Source organism: Halichoerus grypus, chromosome 12, assembly GCF_964656455.1.
Source record: "Halichoerus grypus chromosome 12, mHalGry1.hap1.1, whole genome shotgun sequence".
In the NCBI taxonomy this organism is placed as follows: domain Eukaryota; kingdom Metazoa; phylum Chordata; class Mammalia; order Carnivora; family Phocidae; genus Halichoerus; species Halichoerus grypus.
Window position 1 is genome coordinate 58476862 of NC_135723.1, and position 25962 is coordinate 58502823.

A 25962-nucleotide genomic window follows, 5' to 3' on the forward strand; every position below is an offset into this window, starting at 1 on the left:
GACTTCTTAAACATGATAGCAAAAACACAGGCAACAAAAGAAAAAATAGACAAATTAGACTTCATCAAAATTAAAAACTTCTGTGCTTCAAAGGACACCATCAAGAAAGTGAAACTGACACCCCCCGGGACTGGAGAAAATATGCACAAATCATATATCTAATAAGAGATCAGTAGCTAGAATATATAAAGAACTCTTAGAACTTAAAAAGACAGTCCAACTGGAAAATGAGAAAAGGCTTTGAGTAGGCATTCTCTGGAGAAGATATACAAATGACCAATATGTACATGAAAAGATGATCAACATCATTAGTCATTAGAGAAATGCAAATCAAAACCATAATGAGACACCCCCTAATACCTACTAGGATGACAAAAGCAAAGACAGACAATAACAAGTGTTGAAGAGGATGGGGAGAAATGGAAACCTTCTCACATTGTCGGTAGGAACACAAGACGGTATAGCACTTTGGGAAACAGTTTGACAATACCTCAAAAAGTGAAACTTAGAGTGACCATAGGACCCAGCAATTCCACTCCTAGGTATATACCCAGGAGAAATGAAAACATATTCATTCACATAAAAGCTTATACATACATGTTCATAGCAGCATTATTAATAATAGCCAAAAAAGAAAAAACAACTCAAAACTCTATCAACTGATGAATGGACAAATAAAATATGGTATATCCACACACTGAAGCATTATTGGGCTATAAAAGGGAATGAAGTATGATATATGCTACCATACAGATGAACTTCGAAAACATTATACTAAGTAAAAAAAAGAAGCCAGACATAGAAGGCCAATTATTTTGTGGTTCCATTTAAATAAAATGTCCAGATTAGGCAAATCTATCTAGAAAGTAGATTCATGGTTGCTTAAGCCCATGGGGTGTGGGGGAAGAGAGGAAAAATGGAGAGTATCTGCTTAGAGAATAGGGTTTCTTTTTTGTGACAATGAAAATGTCCTAAAATTGATTGGAGTAATGCTTGAACAGCTCTGTGAACTTATTTAAAACTACTGAATTGTATACTTTAATGGGTAAATTCTATGGTTATGTTAATTATACCTCATTAAGATTACTTTTTTAAAAATAGAATACCTTAAGAATTCTAGGCTTTACCCCCAAACTGTTGATGGACTCTATAAAATCAGTCATCCCTTTTAACTTAATAACTGTATATCTTCCCAAAAGCCATAATTTTAGGAGGATTAATAAAGGAATTATTACAATCTCATCCCCAATTCTGCACTACATGGCACTACTCATATGTAGGAAAAAGCCCCTCAAAAAAATAATTTATTCAAGTTGATTCTTAAAATTTCCTTACAGAGACATTTTCTTTAATAGTATCTACATTATTTTTAAATCTACAGCAGGTGTATCCCACTTTCCCTGAAGTACTGAAGCAAGGACCCTGTATCAACTCTCAATTTTGAAAAAATACTTTGATAAGCAGATACCAAAGACTGTATTCCATGTTTAATCTTTGTAAAAATTTAAAAAACAATTTTTGCCTTAATCCAGTCTGTGTCTATTTATTAACAGAGCATTTATTTGCTCTTAATGACTTTCCAGCCTTGTATCTGAATTGTGTGTACTATTCTTTCTATTTGGATCTGTTATGGTCTTTAACCTTATATCATTTGACTCTGAAATGAGAATAATGAGACATTGATTAGTACCCTTGTTTCCTAATAATTTCAGGCCACTTTTTTCCCCACTGTTTTTTTCCAGGTATAGCATTATGAATCTTCCAATACAGTTCAAATTCATTCAAATATTCTCAAAAGTTTGCAAGTTTTTTAGTCACTGACTATTGAGTTCATGTATAAAATGAGTGACTCCTTCCATGGGCTCATGATGCTTAGCCACAAGATTTTCCCAAGTGTAATATTTCTTTATTCTCATATTCTCATTATTTGCTCAATAGAGAAAAGTTAAGGCACAGAGAGGTAGAATGGTTCCGAGAAAAGGCATGATTCACTTATTATAAAAAACTGAACTAGTAACTGTTTTCAACATGGAGTACTCAATTCAAAAAAATGATCATCTACTATGAATCTCTAAAACTTCCAACTGCAAATCCTACAAAATCCAGTGAAACATATGAGTTAAACAGTACAAAAGATAGACAACACCTCAGGCACAGAGCTGTGTCAAACACAGAAAGAAACATTTATCTAAGGCAATCCTTAGATAAATAGGCTGGACAGCAATAATACCTTGATCTAACATGTCCTTTCTATGGGCCAGGAAGTGTTCTAAGCTCTGTGTATGTTTATCTTACTTAATCCTCATAACAACCATAGGACATGTGTGGTGTTACTATCCTCAGTTTCTTAGATGAGGAAACTCAGATAGGTCAAACAACTTTGCTGGAGGTCACAGAGATGAATAATGAGGCCAGTATTTTAACCCAGACAATAGGATCACAGAAGCTGTTCTCAACCACTGTGCTTCGTTTTTAGGGTGACTGGAGTATATCTCATCCCATATCTGCCCCCAAAAGAATGAAACTGGAAAGAGAAAGGCAAAATAAGGCTCACTTAAGCTCTATCCCCATATATCTGGATAATTACCAGGCAGACTGGATGTTCACTGTTACCATGAACTCAACTGTTCAGACCCAAACTCCTCAACATTTGCAAATTCCTCCTAACCTGTTCTTCTCTCGATGTTCATATCTCAGTTGATTCTTCCAGTCATCCAATTTAGAATTTTGTAATTTTCTTTGGCTTCTCTCATTTTAAAATTCTACACATATCCACTTACCTTGTCCTGTCCATTCTCCCTCAGATGTATCTTTTCCTTTCCAGTTTCACTATCCTCATCTAGTCTCTGTTCAATTCACATCTGGCTTAATGGAATGGTCTCTTACCTCACAGACCAAGGTTTTCATCCCCTTCAACCCATCTATATCCCACCACTAGCTAAATGCTTCTAGAATACTTTTCATCGTTAACATTCCCTTGCTCAAAAAGCCTAAAATGGATACTCATTTTGCTTACTGATTCAACTCCTTATGACACCATTTAAAGTCCTCAATAATTAAGTTCTTCCTTGCCTAAAATAATGGAATTCTCTGTGAAGAAACAGAAACAAATTCACAAAGGTAGTGCCTTAGCCAGAGTAACTCGGTTAGTGGCCAAATTAGGACCTGAGGCAAGAGCCAATGCTTGTTACGTGCTACCCTTGTCCATCCACATCTCCCAATCCTCTTCAATCTCTCTAAGCCATGTTGGTCTTTGCACAGTTCCTCAAACGACACTCATTTCCAGACCCATTTCCTATTGTCTCCACTTTCTCAGCTTATCTGAAAAGCATGCTCCCCTCCATTCTTTACTAATTAAAACTTTACCTATCCTTGTTAAGTTCTGGTTCAAACTCCAATTTTTTCCATAAAACACTCATTGAGATCAGTCTGCAATCGTTTTTTCCTTTTCTGACCTCCTAGGGTATTTAATGTCAATGCCACACATTTCTGTATTTGAACAAAGTTGATAAAGTTTCAAATATTAGATATGTATGTATTGTACCCACAATTAGACTACAATTTTTTTAGGAAAAGGGACAGTTCTTTTCCACTGCTTATAGCATCTAGATTCTTCTAGAAAGCTAGCACTCACTCTAAGTGAATATCTAAGATTTGCTGACACTTTCTGCACTACCTTTGACCTGTAGCCAGGGAGCATACTTCTTCCCCAAGGAATGATTCCAGCAGATCAATTGTGAAAATGTTTTAGGACAAAGCACCCTCTTGATATTATTAGAAAAGGAACATAGATAGCACCAACCTTTCCTCCTAAAAGTTCACCCTGAAATTCTGTTTGTTTTTAAAGAATAAAACCTTAATAACATTGGTAATGAAGAAAGAGTATCTTCTGTGGATCAAAAATTTTGAGTAATTCCTAGCAAGTGGAAGGCAGATGAGACTAAAGTGAGGAAGTCATAGTAGAGGACACCAGAGCCCAGGAGGATGCCAAGGAAAGTAAGTGCTAGTTTCCCCAAAGGAGCCTCAGAAATCTACAAACAGAATTACAGGATGGTGAAGAGGGACACTCATTAAAGAACTATAATCAAAGCAGCTAGAACCACTGGGTCTGTCTTCAAAAGCATGCAGCATTTAAGGCATTTGAGTTGGATATTCTGGTCAAGAGACCAAAACCTTACTGAGTCTCCATTTCCACAAGAAAATAGGGAAAATGTCTTCCGCACAGGGTCATTCTGAGCCGATTAAAGGAAAATATGCATGAAAGAATCTAGTTCAGAGCCAGACTAATTTCTCAATAAATATTAATGTATTCCTTCCTTAAAGATGCTACCCCGACCAGCAGCACAGTCACCTCTAAGGAAGGAAGGAAGAGGTAGGAGGCTTCCTTTAGAATCCTGAGCAGGCTGGCATGCCTTCCTCTGAAATCAAATTGATCAGCCCACTGTCTTTTTTTTTTTTAAGATTTTATTTTTAAGTTATCTCTATACCCAATGTGGGGCTCAAACTCACAACCCCAAGATCAAGAGTCATATGCTCTACCAGGCACCTGGGTGGCTCAGTTGGTTAAGCGACTGCCTTCGGCTCAGGTCATGATCTTGGAGTCCCGGGATCGAGTCCCACATCAGGCTCCCTGCTCAGCAGGGAGTCTGCTTCTCCCTCTGACCCTCCTCCCTCTCATGCTCTCTGTCTCTCATTCTCTCTCTCGCAAATAAATAAAATCTTAAAAAAAAAAAAAAAAAGAGTCATATGCTCTACCAAGTAAGCCATCCAGGTACTCCTGTCAGGCCACTGTCTTGAAGAACCTTTGCTTTTAGATTTCTAAACTCTAAATTCACCCTTTAGCTCAGGTTACAAACAGGAGAAACAACTGAAAACAGGAAGCCATATACTGCAACTTCTCCAAACTCAGACAGCAAGGAAGAAAAGCCAGTTATGTGCCTAAGTCTTATGAGATACAGTGTTCTGCAAGAGCCAAAAACTTCTTGACCACCAGCCTGGTGCTGACACCTGAAGGTCTCTGAGTGGGGCCCAAACTCCCTTGGGTTAAGGCATTGCCCCTATAAATATGCAGTTACTGATAAAAACTGGTTTTTGGACTTCTGCTCCAAATGTTCTTTTCAGCACTTTTTCCCACTTTCTCTCCAGAAAACTTCAGGAACCATGCGAAACTCACTTAAATAACCCTCCTCTCCACAATTTACTCCACAACCTCTCAGAATATAGGCATAAAGTTTACGCTTTGGTTAATTCAATATCATGCCAAAACATATGACTGCCTTCAGTCAACAAATGAGAGAGGAAAACCAATGAAACCAGTTTGGTTTTTTTTGCGTAGGTACAGACCAAACCAACTGAACAGCGTAACACATACTAGTTACTATTTTTGGAATCTGCCTTACTAGAAACTTAGATTGCTAATTACCACCTTATTTTAGGTGATTGTTTTCTCCTTCCATCTAGATTACATGTCTCTTGAAAACAGGAACTTCGTCTTAGTCATCTTTGAAATCCCCATCGCCCTGTCAGGGTATCTTGCACCCTTCCTCAAAGACTCTGTAAACAACTGCTAATTTACTGTATTAAAGATGCATGACTTTTCATAATGCTGACTATTATTACCTTTCTGATCGTTCTAGTCCACTTTGTTATAGTCTTATTGGCCCTCACTGTTTTATTTTGATGTATTTTCCCATTCAATGGCATAAAGCTTAGGTGATTCTCAATAATTACGTGTTTTTATTTACTCATATATACCTTTGTATCATGAAAATATTTCACATCTGTGTACTTTATATTTCCAATCACACAATATATTACCTTGAACGTTAAAAATGTTTTCTACTTTTTATTATTTCCTCAAACTATAACCCCTCACTTCTACCAAAATACCTGAAACTTGCTATACACATTACAGAAGGACTAAAGTAATCACCTTCCTTATATTGTTATAACACACACAAGGTAACAACTGGCATCTGAAGTAACAAAAAGGTAAAAAACAAAACAAAACAAAACAAAAACCCTCAAGTGCAACACTAATGTATGTTATATACACAAAGATATGTGCAAATCGCAAACTAGTCTAAATTCTCAGAATAAAATTTAAAAATATGAGTTTAAGTATCAAAAATCACATGATACTATGGTAGAAAAACCCTTACCCTAAACGGTAAGTTATTAAAGAACCTTTTTTTCCCTGGTTTTAAACACTGTTTCATATTCTACTGGAACCCAGAGAAAACTAAAGCATCTCTTGCGTGGCTTTTACAAGATTAGTGCTAAACCTAATTTTACACAAAAAGATCTCTTCCTCAAAAGTTTGGTATGCAATGTGTAGAAATTTACACATTAAATGTATGTGTGTGCACTTCAATGGATTTATATCTAAGCTTGTTTTAGATGCATTGTGAGAGCTCATTATTTATAGGCATCCCAGAGATAATCTTTTTTAAAGCAATCCTTTGGAATAAGTGATTTATATGTTTTATGAATCCAAATTTTCATACACTAGATTTTCTTAAAGAAAATTACACCAAAAAAGAAAAAAAATCATTATTTACTCTTATAAATTATGATCAAGACAGCTTAGCCCTTTTCCTTAATCCCCAAGCTTTAAAAAAATAGTTCCATTCCTAAACCAAGATTTTTTTTCATATAAACCTATGTCCTTGCAATGCCTACAGTTTTCAGTAACCTATACTTGGGAATTTTTAGTTAGGAAGATACCACGACAATAAATGACTGTTTTATATCTTTAGCTTCATTTTAGCCTTCCTATATTCACACCCTAGAGGTTCCAGATTCTTATCCACAAAGTGATTATGGTTTAGGACTGAATCAGATTTGTAACAAATGTCCACCGGGATTCTTCGACCTATCATCGACGGGTAGAGCCGATATATGTCTTCAGGCTCATCGAATCCGTTCACCTTACCTCAGGGACTTCCCACAATGCTACGTGGTTAGAAGCCTTCTTTCACAAATGACGAAAATGAATGAAAAATGATTTCAGAATAGAAAAATGGAAACCCAAGTCATTATATAGTGTCTAAAGGCTACCCTGCCTCTCCCACCTTACTGCCCAAGCAAGCATTCTAACATATGTACAATAAGGGATATTCTTCTTTAAGGTTTTGAGTTTCATTTTCTCTAATTTTATCTGATTGCTGACATGCATCATTTATATTAACACTTCCATAATATCCAGCCACACAATACAATAAAACTTCTAACAGTGATCTAGTTTGGAAACCATTATGATTTGTTTTAAATTTCCCCAAAAAATATAAGGCACAAAGTTAATAAAAGGAAATTTCTAGTAAGTATGGTTTTTTATAAATATTACCACATCAAAATGAAACTAACAGCAGTCATGCAATCATGCATAAGTAAAATACAGGCTCTTACTGTTTTTCTTAAAAGCTAATTTAGCATGTCACTCTCTCCTTTCTTGCTATTGTCTTAAAATGTATTTCCCCTCAAAAAATAAAAATAAAAAGTGCTTCCAAAGAGAGAGAAGAAAAAATTACAAACTACAGTATTTTTTATGCTACAAGCTATACAAAAATCTGTCACCATCTATGTTACAATTCTAGTCGTCAATAAGGTACTTTTTTTCAATGCACCACTCAAAAATCAATTATATCAACTCTTTTGTATAGAGAAGCAGCACACCTTTCAGGCAACTAGTATTAATGAGTAGACATGACTATAGAATCTCCATCTGTTTCTCTGACAAAGCTGTGGCTACTCTAGTCTCTCATTGAAATTCCATTAATCTGGTGTACCAAGGTCCAACGCGAAAATCAAAACTCCATCTAACCCTTTATCAGCTCACAATAACCTACAAGTGAACTCTGCCTGTTAGCATGCAGCAAGTTATGATTTTGCTATCAATCAGGCAGTTGGCCAATAAAAAAAAAAAAAAAAGGCAGGCTGGAAACAGTGTGTCTGGCAGGGTTTGAAGACTTTGTTTTTGTTTTCTGTTTTCATCCCCTTTCAATTTCTATAGGGTGTCTGGACCTTGTGAGATTATGCATTATTCTCCTTGGCTGTGATTTAATTGCTACCAGCAATCAAGTCGAAGCATCACTGAAGTGTGCTTGAATTTCATTAGAAGATATAACTTATGCTACTTTCCTACAGTACCTAATAAACCATAAAGAAACCAAAACACATATGGCTTGAGGGAATAACTGGAAAATTAGGTAGCCATTTGGGAACTGAGTGAACTTTTGAACCAGAGGAACAGAGAAAAAGAAATATTAAAGGAAAAGACAGACTTAGAATGCACACAAAGATGTGCAGGTTTGACCTTTTCAGTACCTTGAAAATTACATTAGCATTATGAAAAATACATATCATGTTTAGAGTTTATAATCCATCAAGGTTCAGATACTTTGTTAGTGCCTACCATAAGGTAAAAGTCAAAAGGACAAAACAACAATCTGATTTGACAAAAGGCCTTTTGGTGACCTGTGCTAATTTAGTTATACTTATTGTTAAATGCATTATCCTTTTATAATTAATATATCATTAGACTGAGGTCCCATAATGAAGGAAAATTTATTCGGCAAGGGAAAGAGAACACATACCAAATCTATGTTGAAGGGAGAGAGATTGATATGACTAGATGACTTTCAGAGTGGAAATTAAAAATCCAAGTGGTAGTGTTAAAATTAATTTATAATATTCTTAGAAGAAAATGTAAAACTATCATATATGGTATTTCTTATATACCAAAAATGAGTAATACTAAAAGTTAAATTTTCAATCTGCTTAAGAATTGCTTACACCAACACTAATGAAAATGCACCTATATTTAACAAAAAACTTAATGCTATACATAAATATAAGTTATTAAATAATATTCAAATACTGATAATGTAATCTTTTAACAATAAATCTTTTTCATGCTATTAATGTATTTCCTATATATTTGGTTATGAAAACAAACATGATAAATTATTTACTCATAATAAAGAAAATATGATAATTATGTAAATGCATTATAATTTAAGAACAATTCACTTTTTCTAACAAAACACTAGCTCTCATAGATATTTAATTGTTGGATTTCTTAGGTTACAATTTTTTAAAGAATGTACATATTGCTCCCTTATAATTCAAATTATTTATGCTATCTTTTTAAAACTCTGAGCATATATACTCTATGAACATTTTGTGTGTGTGCATGTATATTCTCCTGAGTATAAATATTCTGTCTGTGTATATGTATACCCACATACTCATTTCTATCTACCAACACTTAACAGAGAAGCAAAACAAATCATTGTAATGTGTCTGAAAAACAGCTCAACTCAAACAATAATTCACTGTTTTGCCTGAAAATATTATTTATCAATTATAAAACATTTTCTAGTAGAAATGCTTTTGAAGACCAGATTAGGAAGGGTAATGCTCTGTTTCAGATAAGAAGTGTAACTGAAGAGAAATGTGCATCTTTTTAAAAAATAGGGAATACGAGAGAAAGAAATCTCTTCCTTTAAAAATAGAAATTAAATGTTTGCCAAAATGTAAAATTCAACATAAAATGGATATGATTATTATTGCTACACATTGTACAAAGTTCTGAATATAAAAAAAAAGATTGTGTTGTTCTGAATCAGTGGTTAGAATGTTTATCACTTATGCATGTACTTGACTTATCCCTGTTCTGCAATAGACATAATTTTATACCTCATAAAAGCAATTTATGTTTCCAAAGGGAATAATCTGGATAACATAAAATGTGGAGTGCTCTGTTGCAGGAAGCATATTTTCATTCAGCAATTGTATTTAGAGATGGAACTGCACAGTTTGATCATCATACAGTGGCAGAAGGCATTATTCATTTCTGTGTCTCCATGAAACTTTGAGTGCCACGAATTAATATGCATGGCTAATTTATCGATACACATTCTTAATTTATAACTATCTCTCACCCTTATAAGGTCTCTAGAATGCAGACGCACTCAACTGGCTATAACAGAGAAAGCACACGCTACACTAAAAGCAAGTTTCATAACTTTGGCAAGTTTTTAAAAATTACGAAGAGATAAACAATCGACTTTATTACCCATTCAATTAATACAAAACATTATAATACTACTGTATAATGTGGGGTATCTTTAGGTGACAATCAGGAAAATGAGAATGTGTATTAAAAGAAGCATTTGATGAAAACCTGTCTTAACGTGAGAAGGCAATGTAAGAATAATTAATTTAATATTTTATGAACTCATTTTATATGAAGTTTTAAAAAAAGAGATCAAAAATCTTTTTCATTATTTATAAAATAAATAATACAAGAAGCCATTCAGCAGCACAATAAAATTAAGCAAGAATCTGATAATATTAAATTAACCAACAAACTAATAATATTCATATAATGATGTAAACACTCTCTTAAAAATTCTAGTCAAGAAATTTCCTAGGAAAAGAAGGAACTACATACTTAAGAAAACCACTAGAGAGAGCTCTTCTGTTCCTTAAAGTGTTCTGGTAAAGGTAAGTTAACTGAAGCCTCTGCATTTACAGCTTTCTGACAAGACCACCACCTCTACACACTGCATTGTCTTGTGTTGGAATATCTAGAGGTATATTTGATGGCAAAATATCACATACCTTCAGAGTGGGCTTCGTCATCTTTATCATATCTTTCTGAAGCTAATGACACAGTATCTGGAGGCCCAGCAAAAGGGTCATCATAGTCTTCCCCGTCTTCTGCATCACCTATAGAAGAATCACAGAAAAGCCTTTTATAGATTAGCCATCTTAAAAAAAATGTTACTTTGTCAAGAGAGGTAAATTTTACTATTAAACCTAGTCACTGTCATGGAAAAACAGAGTAAAAACAGGTCCTATTTTAACATATATCTACTGTAACTTAAATAAAGTAAGTTTCTGGAAGTCAGTGGACAACTGCTTATTTCTGATACAAAAGGATACAAGTTCCAAAATTATGATGGTCTCTACAAAGATGAATACAAAAAAAGTAGAAGCAAGGTAAAGCAGAGTGTGTATCCAAAACAAACAAAAAAAGAAACAGAACCAAAATAATGATAACAAATAACACAAAAAAAATTGGAAAGCACAACAGAGAAAATAATTCAAGTTAATTCCATTTACCTACTCAATTATTTGAAAAATTATGATTAGAAATTGATAATTCAAAGCCATATGCACATTTTATGTTTTCATGAAGAATCACAGGGTTACATTAGAGTAGATTAAAAATACTCAGTTGCATTTTCAAGAGCAGGAATCCTTTATGGGAAAAATTACTTTAAAACTCATATAACCCTTTTAAGTTCAAAGTGATTTACAACTTGACACCTTCAATTTTCATTCAGTAATATGTTACCTTTTTTTTTTTAATCTTCTAGCCAGTTTTTACATGATTTCCAAATCCTAGGTTGGTTGGTTGGTTCGTTTGAAGTCATTTAATCCCCACAATAAAATCTTGTGGTTTGGGTTTTTTCCACATACCCATTTAGAATAATTAAAAAAAAAAAAAAGAGTGAATCAGATATTTGCTAGCTTGTGTACGTATAAGTACTCATTTTTCAACCATATTCAACCACATCCAAAGAAAATTCAATAAAATTCAAAAAACTATATGCTTTATACTGTATCAATTATCTGTTAATTCAAGAGAAAACCAGCTACCTCAGGGATTACCCAAAAAGCACAATGAAAACCTCCATGGGAATCCTAAAGAACCTACAGTATTACTTTAAGACCATGGTTGCGGAGCAGATCCAGATTAAAGCTACCAGTCTCTCCAAAAAAATATCTGTAACCTCTAAAATCCATTTAATGGGTGGCACCCTATTTCTCAACATATTTTTGGTAGAGGAAATAGCCCCTTTGAAAACACCATGAAAGTAATAAAAATAAACCAATATTCATCTCTATTTCTTTATAATTTTGGCATTTCATCAGCATCCATCATCCTTATTCTGAAAAAGATAGGGCTATCTCCCATCAAGGCAGTAAGAGCAGAAGATAGAGGACTATCTTTACTGCCCCTGATGAATCCACCACCAGGTGCACCATATAGGGATGTTTCTTCCCCAAATAAAATTCCAAGGAACACATGTAAACACTATTCATTCCTTAGATCTTAATTTCTTTTTCTTTTAAAATGTTTAAAGTAGGGCGCCTGGGTGGCTCAGTCGCTTAAGCATCTGCCTTCCGCTCAGGTCATGATCCCAGGGTCCTGGGATTGAGCCCCACATCAGCCTCCTTGCTCAGCGGGCAGTCTGCTTCTCCCTCTGCCCTTCATCTCACTCACGCTCCCTCTTTCAAATAAATAAGTAAAATCTTAAAAAAAAAAAAAAAGAAGAAGAAGAAGAAGACTAAAATGTTCAAAGTACTTTTCGGAACATTCCATGATCCCTTACAATATTTCTCTTATGGAAAGTATTCTGATTTTAAATAAGAGGTAAGAGAGAACCTCATAAAGTGCTAGTAAAAATATGTTCAGGCATGGAATGACAGCTCATGGAATATATAGTAGTAAAGATGACAAAGTTCTCAATTGCTCTTAGTTGCTGGAGTATCCTTATATTCTCAATAAAGTAAGAATTGCTATAGCATGAATTTGCAAAGGATATTTCATATCGTGAACTATAAAATAAATTTTGCTGTGAAAAAAAAATATCAGGATACCTCAAATATACTGCCCCAACTTAGCACTTGGCATGGATAATATTATGAATAATTTCATAATTATTCAGGCTTAAATCTATTTAACTCTACATGGAAAAAAGTTAAAAGTTAAAAAGTTTAGAAAATCAGGATTTGTTATCTTTTGATAATATCCATTATATGTTCTTATGTGTGTATCCATGTATATACACATACACACATGCACACACTGATCTATATTTATATATGTATGCACACAGCAAAAAGATCATTATTAAAGCTATAAAATAATATTTAATGAGTTAAGAATATTTTCTACAAATTGGTTACTAACAGGTTAAAGACTTCTGTGGTTTCTGTGTTTAAAAAAAAAAAACTTTTTGTATTATTTATTAAAATAAAATTGTCTTCAGCTTTCCATTCTAAGAACTGCAGCTCATTTCAAATGTTTTTTTATAAGTAATGTGATAATTTATATTTATCTAAAACAAAATAAATTAAATACTGCTACTGGCTTTTTTTCTCCCCCTACCCTCCTTTTTTCCCCTTTTTTAAGCTCCCTTGAATTAACCCAGAAATTTAAAAAAATAAATAATTTTTTTTTAAATCTCTGTGGTATCTATATAGGGTTATTCCCTTTTCAACCCGCATTAAGTTGAAAGGACACATCATTTCTCAAAATAGTCTTCTTCATTTTACTGCTGTTCCAGGGGTGATCCATCCCTTTTCCTCCTTCCCAATTACTTTTTTTCAACCCAACGAAGAGCTGTAGTATAAGGACCTTAAACTGAACACAGGGGTCGCTGTTGAGTAATGCAAAGCTTTTTTTTTTTTTTTTTCTCCCCAGGGGCTGAGTATTTGCAGCAATACCTGCAAAGACTTCTATAAATTAAAAGGTAAATGTTCAACTTGTGTTTATGTAATAGAAAACTGAACTCCAAAGCAACAATGGGCATCAGGTAAACGTATCCAATACAATTTACAGACATAATTGAAAGCATTACAGCCTAATCAGACATCTAAAAGAAAAGCATGCTCAAATGAAATGTCTACAGAATCATTAGTTGGCAGCCATTCTATTACAATCACACATAATGTCAGTGGTGCCTTGAGCCTGTGCCAATGACAACAGCATAAATTTTGCATCTCATTTCTGTGGTCATAAAATTAATGATCAGTTTAAAAATACTTCTTTGTAAAAGTTATTGCGCAAAGAAAAGACATGAATGTGTCCCTGTTATGTACTCACAAGGATAATTATGGGGCTGTTGCTCATTAATACTGTTTCTTGTTTCCCTAGAAAACCATTTGATTTATCCCACAACTTTTAAAAGTTTAATTAACGATACAAAGTTAACAGTCTAAAAGACAATGATCCAAGACTTCCCTTCCTATAATTTCAGTAGCAACTTAAATATTATGGCAAAAATCAAAGCTGAGTCTTACCACAGCACCATATTTCTCTGATAAGCATTTTTAAGTTTATAATAGTTGAGTTCAAATCACTATTATCCCTTCCTCATTATATCGTTCATCATCAATTAACATTTTCCTGAATGCCTAGAGATGGAGCCCACCAGCAGCTGAACAGTCATGATCTCTACCACGGTGGAAGGTGATTGAACCAATTTACTGCTTGTTTTGTCAAGCAAGTCTTATCTGAAACACAACCAGGTAAACGTTAAACTAAATAATATACCTAAAACTTAGGTGACAGTCATTCCCCCTTTATAGCATGAAAGGCAAACTTGAGAAAAAGGACTTGAGTGAAAACAAATTAATTTCTAATTCTCTACTCCGTTCACGTGTCCAAATTAATGTCTCAAGTAATAACATACAACCAAATTGACAGCATTAAGCATTTAACGTGTCATTTCTTAAGGGAATCTGTGGTTTCATTCTTAAGACTTTGAAAGATTTAGGTCACCACAAGGAGATTCTGTTCATAACTCGTCTGCAATCGGAGAGCTTAATAGCAAGCAGATATGAGGCGGAGCTTTAACATAAGGATATCATTTCTCAAGCACCACCTCTGAAATATACTTCTACTACAGTAGGCCCCATCATTTCAGACATACGTAACACATTTGTACAAGGCCAGAGATGGGCAGGGGGCAGGGAGGGAGCTCAAGTTATTTGCTCAGCTTCATTGGTGGGATAACTTCCAACCAAACATGCACTATATTTAAAAGGATAAAGGAAAGGAAATTAAACATCATCCAAACTTTTGACTTCTCTGTGTTCTTAAGGATTCCATCAGAGCAAACTAAAATGAATCCCTTCTTACCTAACCTTACCTTACCTAATACCTCTGGCTATTTAAAAAAAAAGCATGTTAGTCCATTAATAAACTTAATAACACAAATGAGGTCAAAGGAAATTGCTAAGTAAATCTATGCATATTTAACAATATCAATGAAGTCTCAAGGAGAAAATCGATTACATAATTTTTTTAATTAGAGGAAAAATATTTTACAGAAGAAAATGAGAGCTTTTTATTTTTTTTCAAGATTTTATTTATTTGAGAGAGAGAGAGCACAGAGGGAGAGGGAGAAGCAGACTCCCCGCTGAGCAGGGAGCCCGATGCAGGACTCGATCCCAGGACCCTGAGATCATGACCTGAGCCAAAGGCAGATGCTTAACCCAGGTGCCCCGAAAATGAGAGCTTTTTAGCTATGGCATCTAAAGGGAACTGAAAACAGTATATTCACATTTTTAAGCTATAGACACTAATATTTTGCAAATTTGAAAATATTCTCTTGAAATATTTGTCTGTTAATATGTCCTTCTTTCAATAATTTATAATTTCCTCAAAAAGTATTTGAAAACTGAATTATAAATCAAGATTTACTTAAATCAAGATTTACTTAAATCCTCTTGATAAATGAAGTTGAATCTGAAAATACACACTAATATAATATTTATTGAATGTCAGTAGACATATGTGTCATGCATAGGTACCTTCACATTATCTGAATCATTCTATAAAGATATTAATCATACCTAAATTACACTGAAGTAAAAAAAAAGACTAATATGAGGGCAAGATACAAGTAAAACTTTTTTATCATATACCTAATGTATATTAGAAAATTCTGTCTTATACTCAGTCAATAACAGTCTTTACTCAATTAGTAATATATTTTCATTAGAAAAATAATTACTTTGGGGCACCTGGATGGCTCAGTTGGTTAAGTGTCTGCCTTCGGCTCAGGTCATGATCCCAGGGTCCTGGGATTGAGCCCCGCATTGGGCTCCCTGCTCAGCACGGAGCCTGCTTCTCCCTCTCTCCCCTGCTCGTGCTCTATCTCTCGCTATCTCTCTCTCTCTCAAATAAATAAAATATTAAAGAAAAATAATGACTTCAGGTCACATTTAAGGGACTTATGACCATGTCATATGACAGGAACAAATTCTAAAATAATCATAATTCTATCCTAAAATAATTCTAAAAGTAGCATAATTTTAGTGCATGAAGCCTAATTCAGCAGTACACTCTATACTATACTGCAACCAAGAAGAGGAAACTAGGGATAATTACTCCATCATGTACAATATTTGAAGGATATAAGAAGGAGCTCTCTCTGGGGCACCTTGGTAGCGCTCAATCTGTTAAGCGTCTGACTCTTAATTTTAGCTCAGGTCATGATCTCAAGGTCATGAGATCGAGCCCTAAGTTGCACTTCATGCTCAGCGTGGAGTCTGCCTGAGATTCTCTCTCTCCCTCTGTCCCACACCCACCCCCCCCCAAATAAATAAAATCTTCAAAAAAAAAAAGATTCTCTCCCCCTCTCCCTCGACCCCTCCCTCTCTCTCATGCAAGTGCGCGCTCTCTCTCACTCTCTCAAATAAATAAATTAATTAAATATTTTTTTTTAAAAAAAGGAGCGCTCTATTCTAGATAGAATAAGCAAAATTTCAAATAAGTAACAGAGACTAGACTAAGCAAGATGGGTTCTAGTTGCTTAGATTCAAATCTTTCTTATATACAAGTAAAACTGAGGAATTTAGAAAATCAACTGATAATTTATTCTTTTTTTTAATAAATTTTTTTAAGATTTTATTTATTTATTTGAGAGAGAGAGAGAGAGAAAGTGAGAGAGAGAGCACGAGAGGGGGGAGGGTCAGAGGGAGAAGCAGACTCCCTGCTGAGCAGGGAGCCCAATGTGGGACTCAACCTGGGACTCCGGGATCATGACCTGAGCCGAAGGCAGTCACTTAACCAACTGAGCCACCCAGGTGCCCCTGATAATTTATTCGAAAGTCACAATTTATCAGACCTCAATGGAGAATGTAGACTTGAGTATAGAAAGAGATATAATCAAGAATCCTTAATAAATTAAAGAAATGAAAAGGGAAGTTTTCAGACAACAGCTGAAAATGAATATAAACAGCAAATAGAAAATTAACTTAATGAACAAGCTTCAATATCTAGGAGCCACTGTGATAAAATATTTCTACAAGTTCAAATTATTCTCACCAAAAAAAAAAAAAAAAAAGGGAATCGTTTTTTAAAATCCTCTAAGATCTATGCAGCTCAGTGTTTCAACAACTGTATTGATTCAACTAGTTTTAAGAATTGAAAAACATCAAACTATAAATTCTATATTGTTAAATCTTAGGATGAGGGGGTAGTACCTACAGTGTAAGGGGAGGGAAGAGATACAGAGGGAGTAAGGAAGGATGATAAACATCCATGTATATTAGACAAACTAATAATTCACTAATTAGAAATGAATAACTGAATTAATTCATTTTATTTAAGAATTGTTCACCTGGTCCTTTTCTCTTCCAATAATGATATTAAAATGGTATTTAACTGCCATTTTAAAAAGATAAAATAGGTGAAATAGGAATATAAAAGTAAAAAGGAGGAAAACATCCTCTGTTTACTTCATTGTGACCCCCCATTGACCTGAGAGAGAGTGAGAGAGCAGGGAGAAAAAGAGAAAGAGCAGGAAAACAGCCAAAAGGAATTCTGCCCAGGTCTGCTTGGATGAAGACAACCCAAAACCCCAAAGAGAAAATGTAAGAAGAAAAAGAAAAGCAGCACTATTCAAAACATACTTAGATGAATTTACTCAATGTAGACGTCTGATAATTACTAATTTCCTATTTAAAAAAAAATATGTATCTTGAATAATTACTTTGTAACTATTAAGTCTGTACTAACTTTGCTACTCCTAATTACAGGAATAATTCTTTTTAGAACAAAGCTGAATATACTTTGAGGGTATAATGGCATAAAATTACTCAGCTTCTCATATTCCTCCAAGGTATGTATCTAATTTATCCATAGGCTTACTTTTAAGCAGGCACTCTTGGTGATTAGTTAACTCAATACAGGAGTATTGAACTACAAATGACTTGTTCAGAGAAAGATGGTCATGGGGACTCTCTGAATTCTGTGGTATTTGAACTCCTATTCCAGGCTCATTTTTCACTTTCTATCAAATACTACAAATTTCCATTCTCTTTAGAGACAAAGACTGTACCTCAGCAATATAATTTTAATATCTACATGTCTGAACAAGTCCTAAACCAAAATACCAAAGGCAAAGCTCCTACCCAATTATTGAATCATATACAATTATACAATGACTTCATTATCACGCTTTCTTAGCTTACAATTTTTTAATGTACAAGTAATTAAGTCACAACAAGAGCCTGATAAATAATCACTGGAACAGAGTATGTCTTTTAAGACAGAACCTGTAATCTAGTATTCCTCTATAAACAGAGCATTGTATAAAAGTTACAGTAAGAATGCATAAATTCATTACTTCTATATTCAACTAAGCAAAATGCAGTATGATAAAACCCACAGTTCAGGATTGGTTGTCAAGTACAAAGAAGTGGGTATTTGTGGGGAAGAAGAGTTTCCTGCTCTTCTCTTTATTTAATAGTGCTAAAAATTTCCATTTGAAAAAAAACATCTCATTCCCTCAAATCACAGTGATCTTGATGATTTAATGCGAAAAGAAACTATGGTCTGTCTGGTGAAGTACTTGGTTTATTGAAACTGTCATTACTTTCTCACTTATCAGTTGGCAGAGATATGAATTACTCTGTGGTATCTGCTAACCCCAGTTAGAAGATGCCATACTGTTTTTCCCCAAACCCAGATCCTAACTCCACATAGGTTAGCTGACCTTATGTTGTGACCCTCATACCAGCATCCACAGGCTTCAGGTCATGACCTATGAATTAGCATCCTGAAAGTAAGGGCCATACCCAGTTTCCCTTATAGAACTGAAGACATGAAATAGTAGGAACTTCCTATGCCCTTCTTGGTTTGGTTTTCAATACGCTAAACAACCATCCCCCAAATCTAAAGGAAGTCAATCAGGTTACCAGCACTCTCGCATATTTTGAAAAAATTAAATTGAACTCCTTCTCTGAAAATTTCTATAGCATACATTTATTCATATCAAAAGAATCACAGTAATAAAAACCAGCAATTGAGAGAGATTTCACTCATATTTTCAAACAAAAACTGATACTGTTTTAAGACAATGACTCTTTAAAAACATTACCTATGAGCAGCCAGCCACAGGCCCTCCTGACCCCACCACAGCTATAAAATCATCTCGGCTGTGTTAAATGGTGTTAGTTTGGTATCTCACCTCTGCTTTACCGAATTATTCCATGTGTTGCTGCAAGCATATACTTTTCTTAACAAAGTTCTGTCACAGTGTGAAAACACATTAAAACACCTAACAAACGTTAAACACACAAGATTTCTGCATCAGGAGACGGTGCCGAGTAGATTCGGGATATGCTTCTTAATTTTTTTCTCAGCAGGGGGAGCTAGCACTCTCATCTTGAAAATCTAAGTATACAATCTGGAAATTTAAATTTTGATCCCAACTCTCAAATTTCAGTATGTTTTACATTACCCTATTGAACATCTCTACAAGGATAAAAAATTTCAAGGTGGACAAACTTGAGAATTTACCTTTGTCTTGAAAGTCCTGAAGATAGCTGGAAAATAAAGCAAGAATATTATATTTTAAGATGAGGGTTGACAAATCAAAACAAGGTCTATTCATTGGCAATAATTCACACCTATTTTAAAATCTGTATCATAAATACACATTCAGAGAAAAAAGTACTTCCTATCCTGAAATAACAATTCCAAAAGGCTTATGGATTTATAATAAAAGTATTTTTAAAGACCTAAGATACGGTAGTAGAATCAAAATCTTTAATATCCATGATATACATTTATTCATTTCTATATCTAGAGGTATTTATATTAAAATTCTCAATCTACCTTTGTCCTATTAATTTAAACCACATACATCCTCAAATAATCAAAATAAACAGATGGATTTTGCTAGAATGCTTAGAAAAAAATATATAATCAAGAACCTTCACAAAAAAGGATAATATGATAAGCGTATCAGTTTTTAAAAACTATTACAGAGGACATATACTTTGTCCTTTAAAACATTTAACACCAATTAAATTAGGACATAAAAAAAGTAATTCCGTGATAATTCTTTATTAAAATGTTAACTACAAAGTTGCTTCTAAGTAAGAAATAATAAACAGCGAGTAAGTGACTTACATAGGCTTTACATCTTTTATCTTCTTAATAAGGGATTCTCTCTTTTCCTTTGCTTTCTTGGATAAATTTTCCCCTCTCAGTGTGTCTGCCACAAATGTTTCAACATCTAAACCATGAAACATAAGAAACAGGATACAAATTATAGGAAAGAATCATTTTTTGTGAAGACAAATAGGACAATGATTGCTTCTACCCATAAGTGTTAATATCTGTACAATTTGTTACAGTTATTTATCAATCCAAAGCATAACAGTTGAAATATGTTTCAAATACTAAGTTGGACAAATCTGCACACCACTTAGCTAATAAAATTTGTATGCTCTACTTATGCTTAGCACAGCAAATGCTATTTGGATGTTTGGCATCATTAAACCAGAGAGAAGCTCACAAGTTTTAATAAACTATGGTGCCCCATAAAACAAATTCTCTCATATAAAAGCAAGCACAGAGCTTTTATGCATGTGTTACTATCATTTTATAGTATTTTGTAAGCTCCTGTATGAACGGGTCATTCACAATATTATATCAATATAAGCTAATGTCTCTGGCAAGGTCCTGTTTTTCCCAGTGTAATCCATTTTCAGGTATGTGCAATATTTAATGTTTTAAAGGAAAAAATAGATCCCTTCTTCTAGCCAAGATTCCAAATCAAACCCTCCTCCTTCCTACCTGCCCCACCCATTCTACCAGCCACCTTCAAAAAGAAAGGATAATCTGCTGTGTGGTTTTGTGTGTTCTTGCTTTCTGCCTTGGTATTACCACCTGGAAATATTTCTTTAAATACAGGAAGAAGTGGCAAAAATAGATTCATCCGCTATTTTAAAATATAGTAACCAAGAAATAAGATTTCCATGGCTTCATATAACATTTCCATAAGGCCTCTTTTTTTTTAATTTAGTAAACTTGTAAATTATTCTGCTTTCTAATTCTCTCTAGTACAAAATTCCAACTAGTCCTTACTGGTTTGATTTTATAATAGCCCCATTCATATTGTTCATGAACCATTGTGCAACTTTAAATTAATTTTATATTCAGAAGTTCAAATCTTACTTTGAGATATCTAATATAAAGGATACCATAAAAAATTTTAAAGTAGGTATGACTGTAAACCATCCATATTTCATACTGAAGAGATGTATGTATGTTTTACTTTCTTTTTATTTAACTACTTTGTCTCCTAACTCACACTGATAAAAAGAAAGTATCAAAGCATACGATAATACTATCTGTAATTAATTCAAAGCACTATAATAGTCTTTCAACTGTACTTATAATTAACCATTTAAAACCTAGTATTTGAGGTAAAACGTTGTAATAGATTTTAAATTCTTGATTACAATAGTATCTTGATCCAATAAGCAAAGGTGATTAAACTGTTATCCCATACATTCATAATAAATGTATAAAGATAATTTTTCACTAAATCAATATGACAAATGAAAGAATTAAAATTTAATCTTGGAATAATTTTTTTAAATAGCTTTCTGGTTTGAAGTCCATTAATGACTGTTACAAGCAAGTATCAAAACGAAATGAAAGCAGAATGCCACAGCTTCTTTTTACTCGATCTGTCCATATATTGAAGAGGAGGACATATAGACATAATCCATAACCAGTGCAAATTAGACCCAGACTTCTAAAGTGAGTTCAAAATAATGAAACTTATTTAAAAACACACACACACAAAAGCACTCTCCCCTAAACTCTTTAAATTTTGTACCCAGAGAAACAAGCAACCTTTGGACATTCAGACATTAGCTGAAATGGAAAAGATCACTGGCTTCTCTGAGATGGTTACAATAAATCTACTTAAAAAAAAGTGGAATAAGGGAAGGAGTAGCATCTCTACTGCTGATTCTTTCTTCCAACCGGACTCAATTCTTGGGAGAATCTCTGGTACAATGATTGGTGAATAGTCTGCTTAATGTTACTTTCACTCAGTGTTTGTCTTTAATTCCCTCATCCACAAGTATTTAATTGCCTATTTTACATTTTCATTACACAATCCAAATTTAAACAAACGGGATCTATTTTCTATCTCCAGAAGCAATAACAGAAGGAATTACAGCCCAAGAGTTATTTCTTTAAAAGGTCGTTTCAGTTCTATAAAAACTCAGGAAACATAAAAAGCTGCAATGCTCTATATAGGGTTTCCTAACACTCCCAAAAAATATTTTTAAAATTCTGACCCATGCTATTTTATAAGAAATGCTTGTTGAAAGAGTGTGAGACTGCTGGAAGAATCGTGTTGTTTGTTTGTTGAGGGGGAGGAGATTCAGAGATCTGGCAAGGGAAAAAAATCTATAGTTTTAGAGTAGTCTTGATGTATTTATTCTTAAACTAATCCCAGAAAGGGGGTTTAAGGCAACTAAAAAGATTTAATAAACGCTGAATTTTTTATAAATTATTTCCTAGGAGACAAGGAAAGTGTAAGAACTGTTTTTGCTCTTTTCTTGTGTTTTTTCTCTTTTTTAACAAATAGGTTAGGAACTCTAAAGTGGAATTGATTCCTGAAATCCTAGTTTGTTGGTGCCCACAGATTTAGTCGGTTTTGAAGTTTTTGAAATCTGGGTTATTTCTTAAAATCCACACGGTGCCCATTTATTTTCGAATTGAACAGAAACAGCCTCTCCCAGGCACGGGACACCCTCCGGATGCGCGGGGGACCCTTCGGCCGCGTCCCTGCGCAAAGCAGGGACCCTGCTCGCCCAGCGCAAAGACCGGGCGAGCACTGAGAAATTACTCCGGGCTTTCCCGGGAGACACTTAGGCTCTGCGGTCCTCGAACACTCAACACTTGGAGTGTTAAATCCCGGGGTTCCTGTCATAGGAGCTGTGACCAGGGAGCACGGGTTTGGGGCAGCGCCCTCGCCAGACAAATGGGATTGGATCTGCGGCTTTGTAGCTCAGAGCCAGGGTAATATTTCAAAAGCGGGCAATAAAAGTCCTAGACGAATCAAGCGCTCCTCTGGCTGGTTGGAAAAGAGATTTGAAGCTTTTTATTGTGCTCTGAGTAGCCCTGCAAACGATAAACTAGCGAGCGCGTTAGCCCCATTCTATCTTCCTTTAGGGGTTGTGTCCCTCGGTTAATATGTAGATTTCACTGACTCCAGACTGCCTGTAATTCGGGGAACAGCCGTAATTCGATTGCAAGAAAAGGTCAGCCTGCTCCTCCCTAGCCTCTCGGCCTGGCGAGTGAGAATTCCTCTTCCTCAGAGGGAGGGGTCTCCACTCACGCACGCACGCATCGAAGCTTGGGGATCCGCTCGGCCCGCGCGGAGAAAGCACAGCTCCCGGGAGCCCCAACGCAGCAGGTCTAACCCCCAGCACCACCTCGCTCGCAGCCACGCACACTGCGGGTCAGCGCCGCTGGCATTTAACCCCAGAATTAGCCCCATCTCCATCAGCCTCTGCCCCCAAGGCATCACCAAGGAAAAAGTTATCCCAGAGACTGCAAATGTGGTGGTGAGTTTTGGTCCTTTTACACCTTAACACTGTCGAGAATAAGCCTTATCTCCCGGTACAACTGTAAAGATCTGGGGCAGAGGGCCCTGAGAAGATCAGACTTACAAATGCTCTGTAGATAACTGTTAAGGTCTGAAAACAAAATTAAAAGATGACATCATGTCTTGGCTCAGCAATCTCAAGCAGTTTAAGTTAGAAACCTCTCAAAAGCCATCACAACCCCTAAGAGGCAAACACAGCACACACCAAACCACCGAATGGTATTCCAATTTCCTCTTTTTTTCTTCTTCTTCTGTAGGAATGGACCCCCAGAAAAACTGCCCACCCCCTATGTCTTCCCCTGTAGTTCAAGTGGCTAGGACAGGTATTTAATACACACACACACACACACACACACACATATATACAGAGAGAGAGAGAGAGAGAGAGAGAGAGAGAGAGAGGTGCTAACTGCTTTCTACCACCTTCCACATGGATCACACAGTGAAAAACCTGAAACCACAACAGATTAGAACGGTTTTTAAATTCCTGCAAATGAAAAAATAAAATGCCACCCTTTCAAAGCTCAGTACACAGGTTCCCACTCTTGAAGAAAGCTGAGGTTTGGCCACTTGCCCTCACCATCCTTCACCAGCCAGCAGCCTAGAAAATGACTTGCTGGGAGGTTGTAAATAAGTCACAAAGGTAACACCTGATGTCTTCTGCCTCCTCTCCCAACCACCCAGTACCACCCTGAGAAGGCTTGCCTGCACACACACACACACACACACACACACAGCCTCTGTGATGGCCTGAATTGTATAGGAGAGGGGAAGAATTGGACTGAATCCACTACCATTTGCTCAGCTCCAGATCAATAACATAAGTGTAAAACCAATTACACATCACCCCCAAATGGCTTTACTTACTTAATTCCACATCCTTCTCTACTTTATGAATTGAGCCAGGTTTTACTATGTATTCACTAAGGTACTACTACCAAACTTAATATGGTGAGAATCCCAGCCAAACTTTAAGGCGACATAAGAAAAAAAATAATAAACTTTTCTTCTCTGTTAAAGGGGGTACAGTCTGATCAAACACCTACTGGTAAAAACATAAAAATCAATTAAACTGGGCACATGTAGATCAATGGAGCCAATGCCCAAAGTTGGAAAATGGCTAAGTGAAAAGTTATTGATTCTCTAATCAATGTCTTCCCTTGATTACTTAGCACTTTTACAGGTTATAGTTGAACTGTGGATTTTCCAAACATGGAAGAGGAGGAGCCAAGGAGTTCTCACAGTACAATAAGTAATACATTCCTGAGTCTTACAATCCAATCATCTGACAAAATTTTCAAAATTGGCTTTGGAGGCTAAATGACTTATTTTGATAGAAAACTGGGCTGTTGAAGAATATAGATGAACATCTTTCACCTCTAAAAGATGACTCTTGATAAATAACACCTTATAATAATCAAAATCTTTTTACCACGCATTTTCAAAGAAGCCACAGTGAATAACACATTAGTCTGAGATTTACACTATATTCACTATTAGGTAGCATCTATTGTAATGTGTTCAGTATGTGATTGAAAAAGAAATGTAAACTCAGTGGAATGAAAAAGATAGACTTGGCTTTAATTGAAAAAGACAAACTAAGTGAATAATGAGTATATAAAAACTAGCCTATGCCACTTTTATCACCCATATATGACACTTAATCTTAAATTTATGAGAGACAACTGAAGTGTGTTTCAAATCACCAGAGGCTTTTCCTATGCTGTTGTTTCTATCTTCCTTCTAGTAATACTTTAATGCTGATAATGTAGAGATAAACCCATTTGGAAATTTTTTTCTCATTTTTTAATATATTTAGATTCCTTTTTTTTTTTTCCTTCAAAGATTTCATTTATTTTTCAACAGAGAGAGAGAGACAGCGAGAGAGGGAACACAAGCAGGGGGAGTGAAAGAGGGAGAAGCAGGCCTCCTGCCGAGCAGGGAGCCCGATGCAGGACTCGATCCCAGGACCCTGGGATCATGACGTGAGCCGAAGGCAGATGCTTAACAACTGAGCCACCCAGGCGCCCTAGATTCCTTTTTTTTTTTTTAAAGAAATCCAGTGATAACTTGGGTTGAGTAACTATAAAAACTGTACATACTATCAAGAGCCTTATTTAGTAATCTGAGATGAAAATACTTTCAGTGGAAAGCAATGTTGGAAAACAAGCCAGCCAAAGATCCCCTCCCAAGAAAAAGTAGGATATTATATGCTTAATACAGGCAAATA

The 25962-nt window shown here is 35.1% G+C and overlaps 1 protein-coding gene across 2 annotated transcripts in view; it reads right to left on the minus strand.

Annotated features, from left to right (window-relative positions):
* SKAP2 (src kinase associated phosphoprotein 2) overlaps window positions 1-25962 on the minus strand; it is a 166138-nt gene that overhangs the window by 135845 nt on the left and 4331 nt on the right. For both annotated transcript variants that reach the window (XM_036072929.2, XM_036072930.2), the window contains exons 2-4: window positions 20228-20333; window positions 19613-19638; window positions 10627-10734 (exon numbers count right to left, since the gene is read on the minus strand). In XM_036072929.2, coding sequence (XP_035928822.1) covers window positions 10627-10734; window positions 19613-19638; window positions 20228-20333 — 240 coding nt within the window. The remainder of the gene's footprint in view (window positions 1-10626; window positions 10735-19612; window positions 19639-20227; window positions 20334-25962) is intronic.